This window comes from Molothrus ater, chromosome 15 (genome assembly GCF_012460135.2).
Source record: "Molothrus ater isolate BHLD 08-10-18 breed brown headed cowbird chromosome 15, BPBGC_Mater_1.1, whole genome shotgun sequence".
Taxonomy (NCBI): Eukaryota; Metazoa; Chordata; class Aves; order Passeriformes; family Icteridae; genus Molothrus; species Molothrus ater.
In genome coordinates, this window is record NC_050492.2 from 7,903,649 (window position 1) to 7,924,344 (window position 20,696).

Here is a 20,696-nt window from a genome sequence, read left to right on the forward strand (position 1 = left end):
TGGCTCCATCTGAGCACTCTCAGAAATTGCAGTTGGGCTATTGCTGCTGGAACCTGTTTTCCAGAAATATTTCCAAGAGAAATACTTCTGTTCACAGTATCATTTTATTGAGTTTCGAGTATTGAAGTGGTTTTGGTTCATATTAGTGCACAGAAATGATGGTGAAAATTACATATGTTTCAAAATTGAAGAAGCTAACATAATATTTTAACCATTTATTGTTTTGGCTTTTCTTGTTCAGTTTTTCAAAGTTACCTTCTGGCTTATCTTTTAAACTGCCTCTCTGTTTCCTTTCAGGAAATCCCAAAGGTGCTATGCTGACCCATGGAAACGTGGTGGCGGATTTTTCAGGCTTTTTGAAAGTGACGGAGGTGATTACCCTGACCTAGAAAACATTGCCATGTGCAGGGTGTGTGGGTTGAGCTGAGGCCCTGCATGGGCTGGAAGGATGCTCTTGCAGATAAAAGATGACATTTTTCCTGCTCAGAGGGCCAAATCCATGGGAATGGAGCAAAGCTGAGTCTACAGTACTGGAGGGCATTAAATCCTCTTTCCAGCCTTGGCTCCCAGGCTCTGTAGGGCACTAAGGGCTTCTGAGAAACAATGCTGACTTCTGTAAATTAATTCAGTAACTCTTTTTGAAGAATTAGGAGAGCACACATGCCCTGTACAGTTGCAACTGGTTCTTGAAGAGGAGTTCAAGCTCCTCTTGTGCTCTCTGTGTCCCATTGTGCCCAAAAATGTCACCATTTATTTGACACCTCTCTGCATACAAAGTGTGTGTGTATATATATAAGAACATACATGATTTTTTACCAGAATGGTTCATGGTTAATTTCATTGATATTCCAGTATATTTCAGTTTTTGTTTTACATATTTCTAATAGAGCATAGCATAGTGCTGGCCAAGTGCCTTTATAATCTGTTTCACACAACATGTAAACTCATGTTTAGAAACAAAATAGGAAGCAAAATCAGTTGAGCATGACATAGTAAGGATTTTATACATCTTATATAAAACAAATCTAAAGAGTCTAATTTCTGGTAGTGAACAGGAATTCTATAAAGTAGTTACATGCACATAGGATGGACAATTGGTTATCTCATATCCCTTACTGGTCTTATTGTTGATGTTGAGATTACTGAGGTTTTTTTACTTTAATCCTGGAATTTTCTGAGATTTCCAGACCACTGGTGTAAAGAAACTCAGCCACGTGATGGAAGAAATGCCACTGAACTCACATGTTCCAATGTTTGCAGGACTGTGCCTCCACAGTGTGCAGCACAAAATGCCAGTGAGGGCTCCTCAGCATGGAGCTTCAGTGGCAGCAAGAGGCACAAATGGAAGCTGAGGTGTGGAGAGGCCTGAGCTTCTAAGGGCAGGCATTTATTTTGGAAGAGCACTAATTTAGAGCTGAGGGAACTTGGCATCTTCCAGAATTGGTCCACTAAATGGATTTAGTGTTTGCTGATGGAGTGGAACCCTCTGCTGATGGAGTGGGATTAATCTCAAAGGTATCAGATTGAGCCCCAAGTCTGGTGTGATTGTAAATTTATCTCCAGTCACCAGAGTATTGCTGGCAGAGGGTAAATGCCTGTAGCTGATCCACAAGATTTGGGTAATGTCTGACCATAGTAATGAAATAGAGTAAAGTGTGAAACATTTGAAAGTAGTATAAATTAAAGAAACAAAATGAGAAGTTCTGTGGGTTTGTTGTTTACAAGTTCTTGTGGCAGTTTTGCTTAGTTCAGTGATTTTAAAAAACCAAATGTATTTTTAAGCCAGAGCTTTATAATAAGGTTGTTCTCAAATACCAAGAAGCTGTTTGCATTTTTACATTTAACTGGACAACTGTGCCAACTGTGAAATGCTATTCAATGGCATAATTTTGGTCTGATTTAAAACTAGATTATTTTGTCTGGGCTCTTACAGCAGTAATAAAAAAACCCTGGTTTATATTAAAGGTTTTGCATTACTGTGCTTGCAGAAAATGAAGCCAAGTTGAAATAATGTATAAATAGATTTGCAGGCCCTAATGGCTTCATTCAGACTGACAGACACAATAATATGAAATGGGATGCTGAGAACACCCACATGGTCAAACACCCAATGATGTTTGACTTTGGTAGTGATGGCTGGGAGGCCATAACCAAATCTGACCAGCCCAGATTTAACTTCAATAAAATATCCCCTGAGGGATGAACTCCTGTGTCTGCCTCACTGTATCCCAGATCAGGGGCTATTGATTCTTTCTGAGCAGTGGAGGTGCAAGTGGGTATAAACTGTTAATATTGTGAGCTGATAGATTTTTATACCCATTTTCCACTAACCACTGGCCTTGATGCAAATTACTGGGTAGTCAACCTTTCAGTTTTTCTAATCCATAGTATTACAGCAAGCTGTTCCTTAGGACATGCAGGCAGAAAGGTTATTTTCTTTGGGGAATGGGTTAGGTAAGGCTCTTGGGGCCTTTGTTTATTCCAGCCTTCAAGAGAGAGTTAAAAACTTGGCAAAATCAAGACTTTGGTCACTTTTCTTCCCCTCTTCCCTTCTTTCCCCTCTCTATGGGACAGTTGTAATGCCCTTAAAATATTTGAATCACTTAAAATGATGAGAAACACTAACAGAAGTAATTAGTTTTTGAAGCCTAAGATTAAATCATTAGCTTTACAACACATTGATTCAAACCAATGATTAACCCAAGAAAAAGGGAAAAAATGGCTAATTTTGACTCTAGTAACACTGTGATTTTTGAATGGGCTGGATGCAATGTGGGAAAGTGCTGCTCCTGCAGAGCCCTGCTGGTGTCCAGGGGGCTCCTGCAGGTTAGCACTGGGATCCTGGGGGCTCCTGCAGGTTTGCCCCAGGATCCTGCTGCCTGGCACAGCTGAGAGCACAGATCAGGGTCTCGGCACCTCCTGGTAGAAAGCAGTGGATAAAAAGGGGATTCTCCATCAGGGTGAGCCTCCATTCCCAGCGTGGCTACAATCTGCCTTCTGCCAAGGAGAGCCCTCTGCATTGCCCTGTGTGTACATCTCCGTGCTCTTTACTCCTCCTGCTAACTGAGCTCCATGATGCTGTGGCTTTAACGCTTCCCTGTGTCCGCCGCTCCCTCCTCTCTTGACAATCTTTACCCTTTTGCTCCTCTGGTGCCATTTTTCTTTTTATTATTTTATGACTTTCTTGTTGTCTTCCTGTCAGTGTTTCTTTCCTTTCTGTCTCCCATGCCCTCCACCTGCAGAAAGTGATCTTTCCGAGACAGGACGATGTGCTCATCTCCTTCCTGCCTCTGGCTCACATGTTTGAAAGAGTTATACAGGTAAGAAACCTGCCTGAACTGACGAGGCCTCGTGGGGCTCCTTGTGTTTTCTTCCAGAGTCAGTGGTCTCCTACTTGTGAGGATGTACACATTTCCTATTTGCCTTTAGCACACATGTTTGAGAGAATGGTACAGGTAAGGTCATGGTGTCAGTGGAAATAGTCTTTTTTCCACGCCACAAACAAAAAAATAAAATAAAATGAATAAAATACTAAATAACCAGCGATATCTTTAGTAGCACTAAAAAGGCTTGTACTCCAGAAGTGCCACATGCATAACACCAGAGCCATGGTCTCAGTGACATGGCTGTGAGTCCAGAGCGAGGCCAGGAGAGTTTCCCAAGTTTTCCAGCTTACACCTGGCTCAGGGATTGAAAAACAGACCTCCAGCAATGAGCCAAACTCATGGCTCACACAGCTCATGGCTACTGCTACCTGAACTGTTTGTGGGACAGATTTTCACAGCACTCTAGGATGAGGTGTCGTGTGAGTCAAGATAATTTCATGCCATTTTCTACATTAGCTAAAATGATTTTTTTGCATAAATAACATGATCTGCAAAAAAAAAAAAACAAAAAAAAAAACCAAAAAAAACAAAAACAAAAAAAAAAAAAAACCAAAAAACCCCAAAAAACCAGCCTGGCAGATACTGAAAAAGAAGAAACTGAGATCATGGTGAGACACATGATCCTCCTGGCAGGGCAGCATGTGGTGCAGGGCAGCTCCATTCACTGGAGCCTGTGTCCCCCAGGAATTATGGCAGATTCAAGTACTTGCCAGCCCACAGAACTGACTTCATGTCTCTTTTTGACTTGTGCTGCAATTGGTGAGTTAGGCAAGTCAGGTGAGACAGTCACATCAAGTCTCCTGGCCTGAGAAGCTGCAAACTTAAAATAGATCTAGTATGTGAAGGTTGGATCTGGATCCAGTTGCAGCTCTGTACTTTCTCAGAGAGGCCTGTTTCAGGCTGAAAGCACACTCTCTTGAGTCAGACAAGCATCTGAATAAAAACCTCCCACTTCTTAGTAACATCTGTGCCAGAAATAATATATTTTTCCCTGTTAAAACTCTCACAAATTGGAAGTAAAAGCCCATGAAAGATTTAGAGAATTACAGCCCAGCCTTTCTCCACCTGCAAGGCAAGTTGGTCAGTGTGCCAGCACTGTTCAGCAAACAAGAATATAATTATTCAAAACTCATCTGATGGGTGGGCAGAAAGACATTAGAAACATTGAAAATGCTTTCATTTCACAGGACCTTGCTGTACTGAAAGGGACAGCCTCCAAAGGATGTTCAGGTTTATCCTCCCATCTGAAACAGCTTAATATAAAGATTTTTTCAAAAGGGCTAAAAATTAATTTTCAAAAGCTTTTTGAACAGCAAGCACTGCATCAGTGTCCCTAGTTTTAGCCAGCATTTTTCATTCCTGGAATTTACAATTAAAATAATACAGATACATTCTTTAAAGCTAATAATTTCTAGTTGTTATTTCCAGTTCCCAATGAGCACACTGGTTACTTTTTTTTAATTTAAATTCATGTGCAGTGTAAAGCACAGATTCAGCAGTGTGATTTTCATTAAACCCACATCACATGTGTAAAATTCCTGTGGTTTCAGCTGATGGAGACAGTCTCTAACTGCCTGACAGAGCAGTGAGAGCAATTTGGTTAGTACTGCAGATTTTTAGGAGCTGCACAAAAGATGTGCTTGTCTCTTAAGGAATTTTCAACTTATTTACTTATTAGGGGAAGACAAGCCCACAAAAGGGAGCTGAAGTTTTCAGTCTACTCAGAAAGGCTGGGCTCAGCTCTGGCATCACAGGGGCACTTGCTGAGGACATTCTCCTCCATGCACTGTAAAACCATGGGAGAAGTGCTGGTCTCCAAATGTTCTTCAGTGATAAAATGCCAGACTGCCCCAGTCTGTGCTGGCTCCTTGGCAGGGTTACTGGTTACCAGTAACCAGCTACCAGCTGGCTCATGGCCAGCAGCCCCTCTGCCCCATCTCACATATTGGGCTCCATTCTGCTGATGAGGAAAACACCCTGCTTTGTTTTCAAGTACAAGGCTTCTGGATTTGTAGTTTCCATACAAATCAAGCACCTTTCATTAAGTGGGCTTTATTTCTGGGATACAGGATCAGGCACTGTATTGCTAACGTAGTTTATATTGTTGTATTTAAACAAAACTAAAGTATTAACATCTAAAAATTGGCTGCTGCTCCGTGTTTTATGATGTTTCTTACTTTGCATTTCTGTATTGATAGGTCCTCATGCTGTGAGCTGCTATGGGAGGGCTGGGCTTTAGGAAAGTTCTGATCCAGACTCTGACCCTAACTGGGACTTCTCCATCCCCATATGCAGGGGATGAAGGGAAGTCCCTTCAGAAAATTTTGATTCCTTGTTCTTCCACAACAAGTGGTAAATTTGGTGGATGCTGAATTCCTTGTCCTGAAAAATGCCCAGACCTATTTGGATATTTCACTCCAGTGCAAAATCTATTGTTACTTTACTGTATTTCCAAAGTCCCATTTTTGCCACATTGCAGAGCAGAAATTCAGAAAAGGAGCTTCTGCGCTTGGGAGAGGAATGCTTTGCTTTGGGAACTGAAAGCCAAGGGGTTACATGTGTTCCTCTTTCTCCCCATCAGTCTGTAGTGTACTGCCACGGAGGGCGAATTGGCTTCTTCCAAGGCGACATTCGCCTCCTGTCTGACGACATGAAGGCACTGCGGCCAACCATCTTCCCTGTCGTGCCACGGCTGCTGAACAGAATGTATGACAAGGTGAGCTGCATTTTGATTTTACTCTTTTTGGAACAATGGAGTTTATGTCCCTTTACTACTCATGTGGAAGAATCCCCTTAGTCATGGAGATTTCTCAAGCAGGTGACACTATTTCTGCCTTGCTGCAGACACATTCTCACCCTGTGTAATGGATACAGCTCCTTCAGTGTCTAAGTCTATTATTATGACTTACACAGACTCCAGACACAGCTATCACACATGAGTATGAAATCCTTCTGTATTAGCTTCCTACCTTGTTCTCATTAAAATTACCAGTGACATTTCTAGAGATACAGGATTTTTTTCAACACAGAAACATCAGTCAAACCTGGCTGCACAAGGACTTTTTGTGCCCTTCAACCAGATTTGAAACTCAAATCTCTTGTTCTGGTGGCAACAACAGCTGGAAATCAGAAATTTTAAAAAGTCTTTGAGGATTTAGGCAGTGTAAATGTGACAGTGGCTTTTGGATTTAGAAATCTTTAAAACTAAGGTAAAGGTATTGCAGGGTATTTAAGACAGGCACGTCTGGTCATCATGTTAAATCTGTTTGACTAGCTGGGAATATTTATTCCTCAGAAGACTTATCTGCTAAAGATAAGCTTAAGCACAAGCTCCTGATGTAATTTTTCCCAAAGGTCAGGGCTTCTGTGCTTTATTAATGGGACAGGCACTGGGGGTTTCTCATTTGTTGAGGTGGAGTTTGTGCTGGTGCCTGATTGAGCTCAGGTAAATGAAGCCCCCATCACCACATCAGCCACCACTGATACCTGTTCATGTTGCTCATTGCCTGTTGCTCAGGTTGCATGAACTTTACAGAATCCTATCACAGAAATGATATAGTAAGAGCAGCCTTGTCAATCCAGTTGAAGCCTGCACCACCATCCTGTCTTTTCTCCCCAGAGGAACCACGTGTGCAATAGGGAATGGAGCAAAACACATCATTCCTTTTTCCCCACTAACAAACCCCAGTGTAGCCTTGTTTACCTGTACTGCAATTGTAACTGTACCCACCTGGCTGTGTGGGGTGTCATGGGGAGAAGAGGTGTTGATGTGCTCCCTCTCCTCTGTGACACCTCATCTGCCATCCTGTGCTCCTGCAGATCTTCAGCCAGGCTGACACATCCCTCAAGCGCTGGATCCTGGAATTTGCGGCCAGACGGAAAAAGGCCGAAGTTCGAAATGGCATCATTAGAAACGACAGTTTGTGGGATAAACTTTTCTTTAATAAGATACAGGTAAGTGATTTGAGAAGTGAGTCTGAAGTCAAAGAACTCTTGCTTCTTCTAGCAATTACTAGTTTTTTGACGAGGCAGTCTCAGACAGTAGGAAAAATTTCTTCATGGATAGGGCTGTCAAGTATTGGAACAGGCTGCCCAGGAGAGTGATGGAAGTGTTACAAAAGGGGGTGGATGTGGCAGTTGAGGACATAATTTAGTTGTGAAGATGGTGCTGAGTTGATGAAGGAACTTGATGAGCTTAGAGGTCTTTTCCAGCCTTAACAATTCTATGATTCCTTAAAGTCACTGTAGTCCACTTGCCTGATGATGAACTGTGGGCAATCACTACTCACTAGTGTACAACAGATTGGAAAATAGAATAGAAAAAGGGAATTGAGCACAGTTTGTTGCTAGTGAAGTTTTGCCTTTTTTTGTTTGTTTGTTTGTTTCTGTTTTTAAGCACCATGCATAATGTCAAAATTTCCATTCTCTCAGGGATAACTTTTCAGAGGGAAATAGAGAAACACAAAGCAAGCTACGATGACATTTGCCACATCCCTCTTCAGCAGCACCAAGAAATCACTAATTTATGGAATAGTGCCAAAAAATTTTTACAGCTCTCAGATAGAAGAGAGAGGGAGAAGGAAAGGTATCTAGGGATGAAGTTCAGAAAGGTGGTCATGAAAAGGAGGTCACTGATCAAAGAGATGCTGCTCGAAAGTTTTCTGGAAAATCTCAACAAATAGTATTGGACTTAGGGTTGGGTTGCAGTTGGGTATATTCAAACCCACTTTTCTTCCTAGGAAAAGAATAAAGTTGTAAAGAAAAATGCACACATGAATCATGGTTTAGCAACCATGAATAAAGAAATCAGAATGCCCTTCTGCTTCCCACGCATCTCAGTTAAAAAGATATTCAATTGGCTTTAAACCAGGTTTTTCTGGGCTCTGTACTACTCCAGGAGGCTCTAATTACTTCATTTTTTTAATCGGATGACTTATCTGGAGACATGCCACTTTATTTTTAACTAAAGAAACTGACTGTACTTGTGGTCTGTGGATTAGTTGTCCTCAGTGTGCAAAGATAGCAGAGCTCACCCAGCCGGGAGCAAGCCAGGCTGCATATTGATGCAAGGGCTGGCGAGACGGGCAGACTCAGTCAGCAGTTGTTTTCTTTTGTGCTGGGTTTTCTTTTTTACTTCTAGAATAAAGAAAAGGAAATGAAGGGGGAGGAGAAAGAAGTGAAATAGGACACAGGAATTGATGTAATACCCTCCAGAAATATTTGAAGGTCATCTGCCTTAAAAAAGGCACAACATTATTTTAGAGGGCTTGGGAGGCAATTCATTAAAACCAGTGAGGTGTAAATAAGCAAAGAAGACTGGATGGGGAAGAGTCTGTTTTCCCCAGCAGTTCCCAGAACTAGGTCTGCAGCCTGCCCAAGCACAGCAGTTGCAGGAGCCCAGGCTGATCAGCTTGTCCTGCCAGGGACATGAGCACTCCTGTCTCTGTACACTGAATGGGCTTTTATCCCTCAGGAAAGCTTCAGAGCTAGTTCATATTTCCATAGATGGCCTCATCACAGAACCACAGAATGGCTGGGTTGGAAGACTCCTTGAAGTTCATCTAATTCTGACCCCATGCCCATGGGCAGGAAATCCTGCACATCCATCCTAGAGAGAGCATTTTGTGCAAGCTCATGGTTTTGCCATCTGCAGTAGCTTCTGATGCTTTCTTTTGTTTCCTCCTGCTACCAACCAGGCAAGTCTTGGGGGATGTGTCCGCATGATAGTGACAGGCGCTGCCCCCGCGTCCCCGACTGTCCTGGGCTTCCTCCGCGCAGCCCTCGGATGCCAGGTGGGTTTGTGTGCCTGCTCAGGGGTGCTCATCCACTGCTAGCAAGAGAATGCCTGGTGTTTAGGAAAGGAGATGGGTTAGACCCTCAGAACTGCATTTAGGACAGCTGTACCAGGATGGATAGAACAGCAGGGCTTGAGGCAGCCACGAGTTCTGGTACACCCAGAGCTCAGTGGGGTGGGAACAGCCCTAGGATGGCAGCAACAAACAGGCAAGAGATGTTTTCATTTTGGGCATCTCCCAGAAAAACCCCACAGGCTCATCCCACCCACCTCTCAGCACCAAATTGAGTATGTGAAATTAAATGTGTTCGTGCAAGTGCTGGGAACTTCATTACACAAGTTTTATTCTATATATAAATGGAGAGAGCTAATCTTCAGACATCAGATGAACACTGCATTATTTCTCTGTGAGAGGAAGCCCAGAGCAACTGAAAGGTCTCATTTGAGAGCCTAAAATTAGTCAGGAAAAAAAAAGGTGGATTTTCAAAATGTCCCACAAAAATACCTTTTTTTCCCACTAATAAGTTCCTCTCATAGTGTACCATATGTCCTGAATCAAAGGCTAAGTGCTCAACTCATCATCTCCCTATTTTCAATGATACAGAGCCATGGTCTTTGCTAGTTATGTAAATGGAATTTTGTAGACACAGTAGAAGCCAGTGTGTGGTTGCCCATTTACCAGGGACATGGCAAATGGGCAACCACACACTGCAGCTGCAGGCTCAGCTCACAGGACTGTGCAACACAGGGCAATGCTTGGGATTTCAGTTTGTAATAGCAAAATCTTTTATGATGTTTTAAAGATACTTGTCTCTTTGTCAGGTTTATGAAGGCTATGGCCAAACAGAATGCACAGCTGGATGCACCTTTACAACTCCAGGTGACTGGACATCAGGTAATTATTTTCTTCCACCATTTGAAGAAATAAAAGAAATGCACATTCCTTTAGGAAATTATGGACTGTAATATCAAGGCCAGGTTGGATGGGGCTTGGAGAAACCTGATCTAGTAGAAGGTGCTCCTGCCCCTGGCAGGGGGTTGGAATGAGATGAGTTTTAAGGTTCCTTCCAACCCAAACCACTCTGTGCTATTTCAGAATAGGTTTTATATCTAAAGAGGAGGTGTTGATATTTAGTTTTAATAGTGCAAAACCTTAATTAAGTAAATTATTTCTGCATACAGACACAGCTCCTGCAAGAACATCCAGTGTATCTACAACTATGCAAGTAACTATTGATAAAATGCTAATTATTGTTTATAGGAGAGATGACAAGTGACTTGATAACTTTGATTTCCAGGTCATGTAGGAGCCCCTTTGCCCTGTAACTTAATCAGATTGAAGGATGTGGAAGAACTGAATTATTTTGCTTCCAAAGGAGAAGGAGAGGTAGCAAATCGCATTTTTATATCAAATTCTCACTAGTTAACACTGTATGAAGTAGTTTATAGAAGCATTTGACCTTTGTAGTGTGCATGGTTGCTGATGGGTTGCATCGTGCAATCAGGAAAGGAAATGGAAGTTTAACAATAGAGCAGTAAAGAATTAATGAAAAAGGAGCTGTGGCAGTACTTCCAGCCTGATTCCTTAAACTGCTAAGACTGCATTTGTTCAGCTAAGAAGAGCTGAATTGCTATGATTTCTACATTGCTGTGATCTCTACATTGCTGTGATTTCTATACTACACAAAAATTAAACTTATTGAAATAATTTTATTTTTAACTGCAAATGGAATGCAAATCAACTTCAAACAAATCAGTTTTGCAAAGCCTACTTCATATTTCCATTAGCTTAAAAAAAATCCATAGATAGTTTAATAACCCAATCTATTTTAGTTTCATGGAGCACAGTCATTAAAATATTTCAAATTTAGTGAGTTGCTACTTAACTTATATTTATAGCAGAATAAGAAAATAATTCATCATCATCCCTGGTTGTTTTGCAGATCTGTGTGAAAGGACCCAATGTGTTTAAAGGTTACTTAAAAGATGAAGAGAGGACAGCTGAGGCACTGGACCAGGAGGGCTGGCTTCACACAGGAGACATTGGAAAATGGTTACCTGTGCGTACTGGACAGACTCAGAGTTCTTAGGGAAATTGTGTTATCCCAAGTAAATTTTCAAGGGCTGAACTTAGGTCTCCAAGCAGGTCTATCTTTACAAAGGATTGAGTTTATATTTGGCAGAATAAGCATTTGAAAGCACAACAGGCAATTGAAATCTCTGTTAAAGACAGACAGCTTGCTGAGTTTCTGTGGTTAAATAACTTCTCTGGGAATTCTCATTTCTTTCTCCTAACAGAATGGGACCCTTAAAATTATTGATCGGAAAAAGCATATCTTTAAACTTGCTCAGGGAGAATACATTGCACCAGAGAAGATAGAGAATATCTACATCCGCAGTGACCCTGTTGCTCAGATCTATGTCCATGGAGACAGCCTGCAGGTACAAACCAAGCTTTCAGAAAATCTTTACTCTTAGTAGTTAGAAGACAGAGCTGGGCTTGAACGAAGGGAAAATGTGAGTGGATCATGCCACACTGTCTCCCTCCTGCTTTGGAGCTGGCTGACAGCCAGGCAGGAACTGAGCTGCTGGTGTGATCCTGAGCAGCTTAGACAATGCTGTGACCAAAGATCAGGCTTTTAAGTTGGCTTTGGTGTCACTCTTGGGGTCTCCAATGTTGTCCTTTGCCACCATGCCTGTGGTAAGCCAGGAAAAGGCAAAGCCACTGCTGCCCCTAACATTGCCTGCCCATTCTGACCAATCTTGTTCTGTTAATTTGCACATTTATACACACACTTACAGCTTCTGAAGCCATGGCAATTCATCCTCTGCATTCAAGGCTCACAAGCATGAGCCTTCACTTGGCATCAGAGTTTGCCTGGGATTTGCAGGGCCATGTGAGTTATTAATGTCCAGGAGGAGCACAAACCCAGCTGAGGGTATTAAATCTGCTGGTAAATGCAGTCACAGACAGCCTTTTATCTGAGAAAAAGGCACAGGCATCAGAATGTGCTTCATGACAATATGTTAGCAAATGATTGACATAATTAAACAAGAAGTAGTAAACATGCAGAAATTCAGCTGACTTGTGTATTCACTTCAATGTGGAGCCTGGAATATGGTTCAGCTTTAGCCTGCAACTCTCCTTCTCCTTTACCTACAGGCCTTCCTGGTGGGAATTGTGGTTCCTGATTCTGAAGTCATGCCAGGGTGGGCAAAGAAAAGAGGGTTTGAAGGAACATATGCAGAACTCTGTAAAAATAAGGTTTGTATCTGCAGTACAGACCTTTTTTTTTTTTTGCTGTCGCATGATGTGTGCACAATATTGTGTCTAGGAATGACAATTTCAGTGACAACAATTATTTCCTCACTGAACATTCAGCAGGGTTGACCTGGATCCAGTGATATGTGTTGACTGGTGGTACCAAGCTCTGCCAGCACTGGTGTGGGGGGGGGAAAGAGTCTCTCTTGCAGAGAACAGCAGTGCAGCAGGAGGAGAGGTTGTGTTTGCTTAGATTTCTTAAATAAGACAACTAAACAAAACTTCTTGCTGGTCTTCTCTGTGGTGACCAGCAACAGGACCAGAGGGAAGGGCCTGAAGTTGTCAGAGGAGGTTTAGGTTGGATATTAGGAAAAGGATATTTTCCCAGAGAGGGTGGCCGGGCACTGGAAGGGGACTGGTCACACCATCAATTCTGACAGAGCTCAAGGAGCAATTGATAACACTCACAGGCACGTGGTATGACTCTTGGTCTGTTCTATGAAGGACTGGGATTGATTCCATGGTTCTTGTGGGTCCCTTCCAACTCAGGACATTCTATGATTCTATAAAAAGGACCCCAGTCATAGACACATGCTCTCTAATACTGAGGAATTGCACTGGATCACATCAGTAAATACTGATGCCACTGAACCATTCCACTGGTGTCTGTGGCAGTGATTCTGCATTGAAGTCTGGCAGATGGCTGAAGGACTGTAAATTGAACAGCTATGTCACATTGCTGGTTTGAAAATAGAACCTTACTTTTCATACCAAGGAGACACTTAACATCACCACACTTAGTGTAATGTTTATACATTACAACAGAATTTTGCTAATTACATACTAACTGTTAGTAAGGCACTTGGACTTTGCTCAGAAACACTTTTTTTGGTGAACAGTGAACATTAATTGCATGTAAGGTTGGCTATGGTAGCTCATGAGGAATTTCTGTGTTTTGATGCAGGAACTGCAGCAAGCGATAATGGAAGACATGGTACGGTTAGGGAAGGAGAGTGGGCTTCACTCCTTTGAGCAGGTAAAATGAAACACATCCTTCAGTGTGCTCAGACAGGCCATCTGTCTGTACAGAAGAGGGATTTGTCAGCATCTATCATGTTACTACAAATCTTTGTTGCAGCTGCAAATGATGTTTTTGGAAAGAGCTTTATTGCTGGCAAGCTGTATTTATTCCTTTAGAAAAATGTATTTGCTGCCATTCTGCTTCCCACCTATGTTTAAAATTTGAATTAAATTTAGTGAAAGTTTTGGGTGCAGAGGTCAAAATCTTAATCAGGGACATGGATAATCTCCAGAAAACCAGAGGTCAAGATAAACATCTGTAGGAGTCTGACTTTTCTGCCACTGAAAGCTCTGTTAGAAATTGGGTCACTAATTACTACTCTTATACCTGACCTTGAAATGCTGCTGGTTTCTTTATCTTTAGTCTGGGCACTAGTTCTTTCCTGCTTGTGTAAATATTTCTGCAATAGAGCTACAAACACTTCAGAAGGGGAGATCTGAAATCAACTGTGGTCTGCATAGCATTAAAAACAAAGAAAAATTATCCACCCCACTTTAAAATGTCAAATGCTTATTTCTGTTGAGAAAACCAAACATCTTAATCATTACATATAATTAGCAAGGGCTTTTTTGCTTTTGTTCAGACTGTTTCTGGGTGATAATTCTAATGAGTAATTCACCATATTGGAGTGGAGCAGAAGCATCATTAAACATAACCCTATTATTCTTAATTTCTCAATTACCTATGCAAATGAAATGGCAGCAGAAAGAAATTTATTTAAAAATAATTCAGTAAAAAGCATAGTTTTTAATGCACATAATTGTCTGTGCCAGTAAGTCTTGTTTGCCTCTGCCATGGTCTTCAGAGTATGAAATATCCTCAAGTAATTGATTCCACCAGCAGTTTACGATTAATAAAGTATAAAGTAGTGAGGAAAGACTTGTCATCTTTCTAAATATTGGAATAAAATAATAAGAGAATAGAATAAAAAATGATACCATTTTCAAAATTAAAGTGTTTCAAAACTTCATCTTTGTTGCAATATGTAATCTTAAAACCAAATTTTGAGCCAAATACTGTGGGTAATATTCATATGGAATGGGATCTCCTGTTTATGGGTATACTCTTTATCATCCCCATCCTCATCTGCACCTTGGATTTCTGTCTTGGGAATGACAGGCTGACTTCTATAACCATCAGCTTCCAGGATCAGAAAGCTAGTGCAGCAAACAGGAGAGCATTAATAGTGTGAACACTGATTTATGAAGGATTGCGTGGGGGCAGGGCCTGGACCACGATGCTCGCAGGGAAAGATGAATCACATATCTAAGGAATGGAAAATGGATTTGCAGCCTATATTGCTGCAGCTCCCAGCCAAACAAACTGCAAAGCAGTCTGGCCTGGGGAATCACAAAAGCAGCAGATGGCTGGGGAATTTTGTCTTAAATTGGTGGGCTCTGACCAGTCACGCAGCAGTTTTCTGCTTTCCCCCACACCAGCACGGGGAGGAAAAGCTCACTCCCATCTGTGCTGCCAGGCTCCCCACTGTGCTCAGAGCCACTGCCTCGAACAAGGGCAGCCTTGTGAAATGCCATTTGCACCGGCTGAAAGATCTGTATCACTTTAACCAGCTAAAGATGATCATCATGTACACGCTTTGTGCCTGAAAAGCTTCATGATAATTTTGCAATATTGAATTAGTCCTGTTTACTTTTGCAGTGGGGTTAAGTTGAGGTTTCCTAGCCCAACTCCCTGCCCTTGCCCTCTTCCCCACTGCCTTTCAGCCTGTGTGAAACTGCAGTGATGATCTCACATTGGCCCTTGTGTGCTGCCTCGCTGTGCTCTGGCCTTGCTTTCATACACAAAAGCAATTTATGTGCTCATTCTCTTGGAGAGCTCCCTTCTGTGGGCAGGGGATGGAAATCCTGGGGACTCAGCAGAAGAGTGCCCTGGACTTGAGGCACCACCAGAGGGAAGCACAGGAAAAAAATTAATGTTTATTCAGTGTGATGCCTGTAACCTTTGCTATAAATATATTCCTCTTTTATTTTAGGTCAAAGCCATTTATATTCACTCTGATATGTTCTCGGTGCAAAACGGTTTGTTGACACCAACATTAAAGGCTAAAAGACCAGAACTGAGAGATTACTTCAAAAAACAAATAGAAGAGCTATATTCAAGCATCTCCATCTGAAATCACAGGAAGAATCTTCTGAGTAATGGACTTCATAGCAATATTAGAATAATACTCGAAAACTACAGAGCCAGAACAACACTGCTGAAATGGATAAGCATCTGAATCTTACATTTGAGCCTTTCATTTTTCTAGGATTTCATCACTAACCATATTTTCCCTTCTTTTTGCCATCAGGTGTGATACAATTTCTTTTTTACTCTAGGTATACAGTAAGGCACTATTAAAAGTTATGCTAAATTGACACAAAATATGCAGAAATTTCAATCTATGACCAAGTAAATGATGGAAGCATATCTTTTAAATAACTACAAACATTTCTAGTTAAAATAGGGAAAAATTCAGGTATGTCTGTTGATATTTGATTGTATACAACCTAATATATTAGAAACTAAAATTATAAGTAATTCAATAATGTGGTCTACCTCAAATAATCAGTGACTGATGGTGAAAGTAAAAGTCTATTTTCTCTGATTTGGAACTTCAAGCTGGATATTGGTTTATATAGTAAGTGATAGTTTTTATATTTTTCAGGACATAAATGACATTGATTTGATTTAATCATCGATGATTTAACAATCAGAACAGAAATAGGAAGGAATTTCCCACTATTTGTACTTAATAGACCTAATAGTATATTACATCTAACGGATTCATGTTACCTGGAAATGACAAGAACAGGGTAGGAAGCAATAGCACAGAATTCCCTCTATTTCCTTTTCATCCAAACACAGTTTATCCATGGTTTGCAGATTCTGCATTAGGGCTCCTTCAGTCCAGTGCACTCAAGGACATCTGAACTGCTCAAACGGAGAAGGTTGCAAAAGCATCACTGGCTCTGTGGTGGCTTTAGGTGGGAGTTCACGATAATCCATATGCTCCCAATCCCTAATTTATTACTTCACATGCTGCTAATACTAAATAGTCCAGCTGGACTAACTCCCTTCAGAAACAGCGCTAAAGAAATGGAGCACAAGGAATGAGCTGGGATTCTGGATGGGGCTTAGCAAAATGAAAAGGTTTGGGAAAAGGCCAGCCTGAGATGCAGCAGTGGAGGGCATCCTATCCTTTATCTGGCCATGGAAGGGGAAGCAATACTGCCCCAAAAGACTCATGGGGATGGGCTAAAGGCTGTGTTGGCCATTGCTGTGCAAGGCAGAACAGTGGATGTGGTGGCAGAAGGGCCTGTTACGGGAATGTCTTTATGGTCAGACATCTGGAAGCATCAAATCCCATTGGCATCACCTCCAATGGCCTCTCTGGGATAACCAGCAAGTTGTCTGGATAAAACCTTACATTTCTGTGGTCATCAGAAAGGGGATAAGTCTCACAAGGAGTAGGAACAGACTCTAGAGCTCTCTCTTGGTACAAAGCACGGTACAAGGCAAAGAGAAAACTGTCATGTCAAGTTGCTTGAATACATGGACTGTTGATAGCTTCTTTCTGCTAAACAGGGTCATAAATATCTGTGTCTTTTACTAGCTGATGTTTGTTGCACCAGTACATGCTAGCATGGAGCTGTGCCTGCTAGATCTTTGCTAGGACAGTGGAAGCACACTTATTTTCTCTCTTATAGTGGAATCCACTGTAGACTTCTGAAGCTAAAAGTTTAAATTTTTAATCTAAACAGTATCTTATTTTCTCTCTGAACTTCTGTTGCATGCTTCCAAATGAAATAAATTGAATTAATAAGTTAGTGTTTTACGAAGACTGATTTATTGCAGTGATTTCAGAATAAAATGATACAGAGGAAACCATATCAGTAACATAATGACTCAAAGAACGTGGCAGTTTGATTTATCAAATGTGCGTTTGTCTGAATCCCTTTATGCATCTGACTCCTCATTTGATTTCAGTGCAGTGACTCATATCTGTCCAAAGCAAGTAAAGAAATATCTGAGATCTGATGGTATCATAATTTTTCACTGATGTATGCAGCAATAGCATCCCTGGGGAATTTGCCACGTCAATGGAGGATAGGGATTATTGCATAAAATCTGGCTCTTTGGGTCAAGTCATAAAGGATTTTTATCTCATTGAAGTTTAGTTCATATCCTTTTTGTAGCAGCCAGAAGACAGTCATTACATACACAACCTTCAAAGCAATGGAGAATTAAATTCAGTACAATTTCCTGTCTGTTTTAATGCAACAGTTTTAAAATAAAAACCCCCAAAACCTAGTCATCTAAGAAAGTAGAGAAGAGCTATTTTTCACTGATTTTTTTTTGCCATTTGAATTTGATTTACTTTTTTCTTGAGGTGATTTCAGGCTTTTTGAGACAACTAAACTCTGTATAAGTACAGAAGATTCTAATATGAGTTTATTTACAGCTTAGATGGCTGTTATTTTTATGTATATGACCCTGAATTATATATCCATATTCTTCTTTTGGTATTTGATGCAAAATGTCAGATGCATTAGAGCCAAATATATGAACACCAAAAGAATAAGAAAGAAAAAATGCAGACTTTGCCACACTTGGATGATGTTAAATCTGAGTTGGTTTTTGTCACACCAAAAGTGTGAATGCTTTCAGAACTTGTGAAAAATTGTATAAATGAACTAAAAGCTCTCTTTTATACTTGTATAATCCGATTTTCCTCTGCAGGTCACTCTCTCACCACAATCATAATGATGTAAGAGATTAACACCTGAAAAAGAGACATGCATAAGGCATGAGCTAGGCTCAATCCTGCTTCTCTTCAAATTCCAGGCATATTTATTTTATACTGAGCTTTCTTAAACTGAAACACTTCTTGTGACCACCAAGGAAAAATCCTCATGACTGTCCAATAACCAGTTTGTTTTGGGGTTTGTTTGGTTTTGTTTTTTTTTTACCTTAAGATAACTAATTACAAAATTAGTTTCTGTTATTCATCTTAAAAGGTGGCAACTCTTTTTGCAGTCAGTTTTAGAGTTGCAGTACTGCATTTTTGGTTCTTCCTGGGCCTGGTGCTATGCCTGTGGAATCACTGGAAGAATGTCTTATATATAAAAAAACACAATAAAATACATTTTTCAGGAAGAGGCTCTTGCTTAGTTATATATTTTGTATGTTCTTTGCTTGATATATTGCACAGAGAAAAAATCTGTTCTGCCAAAATGCACAAAGTGTGAGCAGAAACCAGACCAGAGTCTTTACCCCACGTGGGCAGGAAATACATGGAATAATTCTGTCCTGAAAGGCACATTTGCAAGTTAAAATGCTTGATGCACATCAGGTGATACAGAGACAGTGAGTTTTTATTGATAAAATACCAGTTTGCAATCTGTTAGTCAGGATCTATCAGCAACAGTGAAGTCCAGTCTCATTGTTGCCATGAATATGAAATTCTCATGTGTAACAAAATAATCTGACCTTAACCTCTGGAATGAAAAAAATTAATTTAGGGGGTTTTTTTTGTTTTTTTTTTTTTTTTTTAGTTTTACATGTGTTAAAAGCACAAACTGCTGATCTATATGTAAATAAATGCTACAAGATGAATGTAAAATGGGAAAGAATATACTATTTTTGCATGGTAATAGGTGACTTAAAGACCTCTTGATGCCTTAGAAAAAAATTGAAAAAGCATTTTATTTTATTTAGAGACAATTCTATTGGCTTGCCTTTTGTATCTTTAGTTTACTTTGGTATTCTCTGGGGGGGGGAAACCAGAATTAATCATTGTTTCTTCTTGGAACTGATGTTCTTCAATATTTTACACATTTGATGGTTTCTATACCACCTTAGCACCTGTGAAACAATGAAGCTTTTCAGAGAAATCTGGATGCCTGTAGCCCAGAAATGAAAAAGTTTTAGATCCCTTGAATTCTTCCAAAGAAAAATGTTTTCTGAGGCATCTGGAGTCCCTTTAAGCCCTTCATTTCAGCTTTTTGTTATGTATTTTAGCAAAGTAAAAGCAGCCAACAAATGAGACATTTTGGTAAGTGTTGCCTATTGTATTTTCAACTGAAAGTGAAGGGGGGTAAAATTTAACATATACATTTGTGTAAAAAAAAATCCTAACTGTTATTAAAAATTTTTCAGTTTTGGTATATTAGCATGTATATCAAATAGTCATCTATGGAAACTTTTGTAAAGAACTAAATTTTCACCTTTCTCAAAACTGCTCATAAGATTTTCTGTGGACTGACATACAATAAAAGCTCTTTTATAAAATCGTTGTTCCTCCAGCACTTTGTTCTCATCATTGGTATGAAGTCATTCAGAATGTGCGGCTAAACTAAACGTGTTGTAAAAATAAGAAATTATGTAAAATAAAATAACGACCAAAAGCATATTGGGACATGAGATTGATTTTAGCAATCTCCTATGAAACTAATTGTTGCAAAGTTCTCTGAAGATGCAGCAGTCTTTCTGTAATGGTTTCGATTTTAATTTGAAATCAATAATAATATAATCACATGTATATGCTTGTTTAATATGAATTGCAATTGGGAATGCATAGTATTTTTTCAGATTGTGTCTAAACCAATAAAGTTTCAAAGCATATGGGCTCTATTCCTGTTTTTGTGTGCACTTGTATCTCCCTTCACTTGGAAATCCAGAAAGGCCTGAAGCGCCCAGAACCAGGTTGGATGGGGCTTGGGACAACCGGGTGTGGCAGAAAGGGTCCCTGCCCTGGCAGGGGGGAACAGGTTCATATCTGGGGTCCCTTTAACCCAAATTATTCTGGTTCTATACGCTCTATTTTTTTAAGGTAACGAAGCAACGACATTCCTCCTGTCTACAGCCTGAAGCTGAAACACGGGGTCGAAGCAGTACAGGGGTTATCACACACACAATTTATTGACTCCATTTTCACACGGGAGTTTTTTCCTTGTGAGGGCGGCGATGCCGGAGCCGCCGGACCCGCTGAAGGTGTCCCGTGCTCGGTGTCCCGTGACCCTGCCCACAACCGCTCCCTCATGAGGGCCGGTCCCTGACACAGAGCGATCCCCCCTGAGGCCCGCTCCCTCACACGGGGCGATCCCTCATGAGGGCCGGTCCCTGACGCGGGGCGATCCCCCCATCAGGGCCGCTCCCTCACACGATCCC

The 20,696-nt window shown here is 40.8% G+C and overlaps 1 protein-coding gene across 7 annotated transcripts in view; it reads left to right on the forward strand.

Moving 5' to 3' along the window:
• Nucleotides 1–20,159, forward strand: part of ACSL6 (acyl-CoA synthetase long chain family member 6) — a 58,431-nt gene extending 38,272 nt beyond the window's left edge. For 5 of the 7 annotated variants that reach the window (XM_054516496.1, XM_036391930.2, XM_036391931.2 and 2 more), the window contains exons 10-21: nt 298–371; nt 3,243–3,455; nt 5,968–6,102; nt 7,206–7,340; nt 9,083–9,178; nt 10,003–10,075; nt 10,479–10,567; nt 11,124–11,240; nt 11,479–11,622; nt 12,344–12,445; nt 13,407–13,478; nt 15,517–20,159. In XM_054516496.1, coding sequence (XP_054372471.1) covers nt 298–371; nt 3,243–3,455; nt 5,968–6,102; nt 7,206–7,340; nt 9,083–9,178; nt 10,003–10,075; nt 10,479–10,567; nt 11,124–11,240; nt 11,479–11,622; nt 12,344–12,445; nt 13,407–13,478; nt 15,517–15,657 — 1,391 coding nt within the window. In that variant the 3' untranslated portion in view covers nt 15,658–20,159. The remainder of the gene's footprint in view (nt 1–297; nt 372–3,242; nt 3,456–5,967; nt 6,103–7,205; nt 7,341–9,082; nt 9,179–10,002; nt 10,076–10,478; nt 10,568–11,123; nt 11,241–11,478; nt 11,623–12,343; nt 12,446–13,406; nt 13,479–15,516) is intronic. The other 2 variants (XM_036391932.2, XM_036391933.2) reach the window with 2 other exon arrangements.
• The last annotated feature ends 537 nt before the right edge of the window (nt 20,160–20,696 follow it).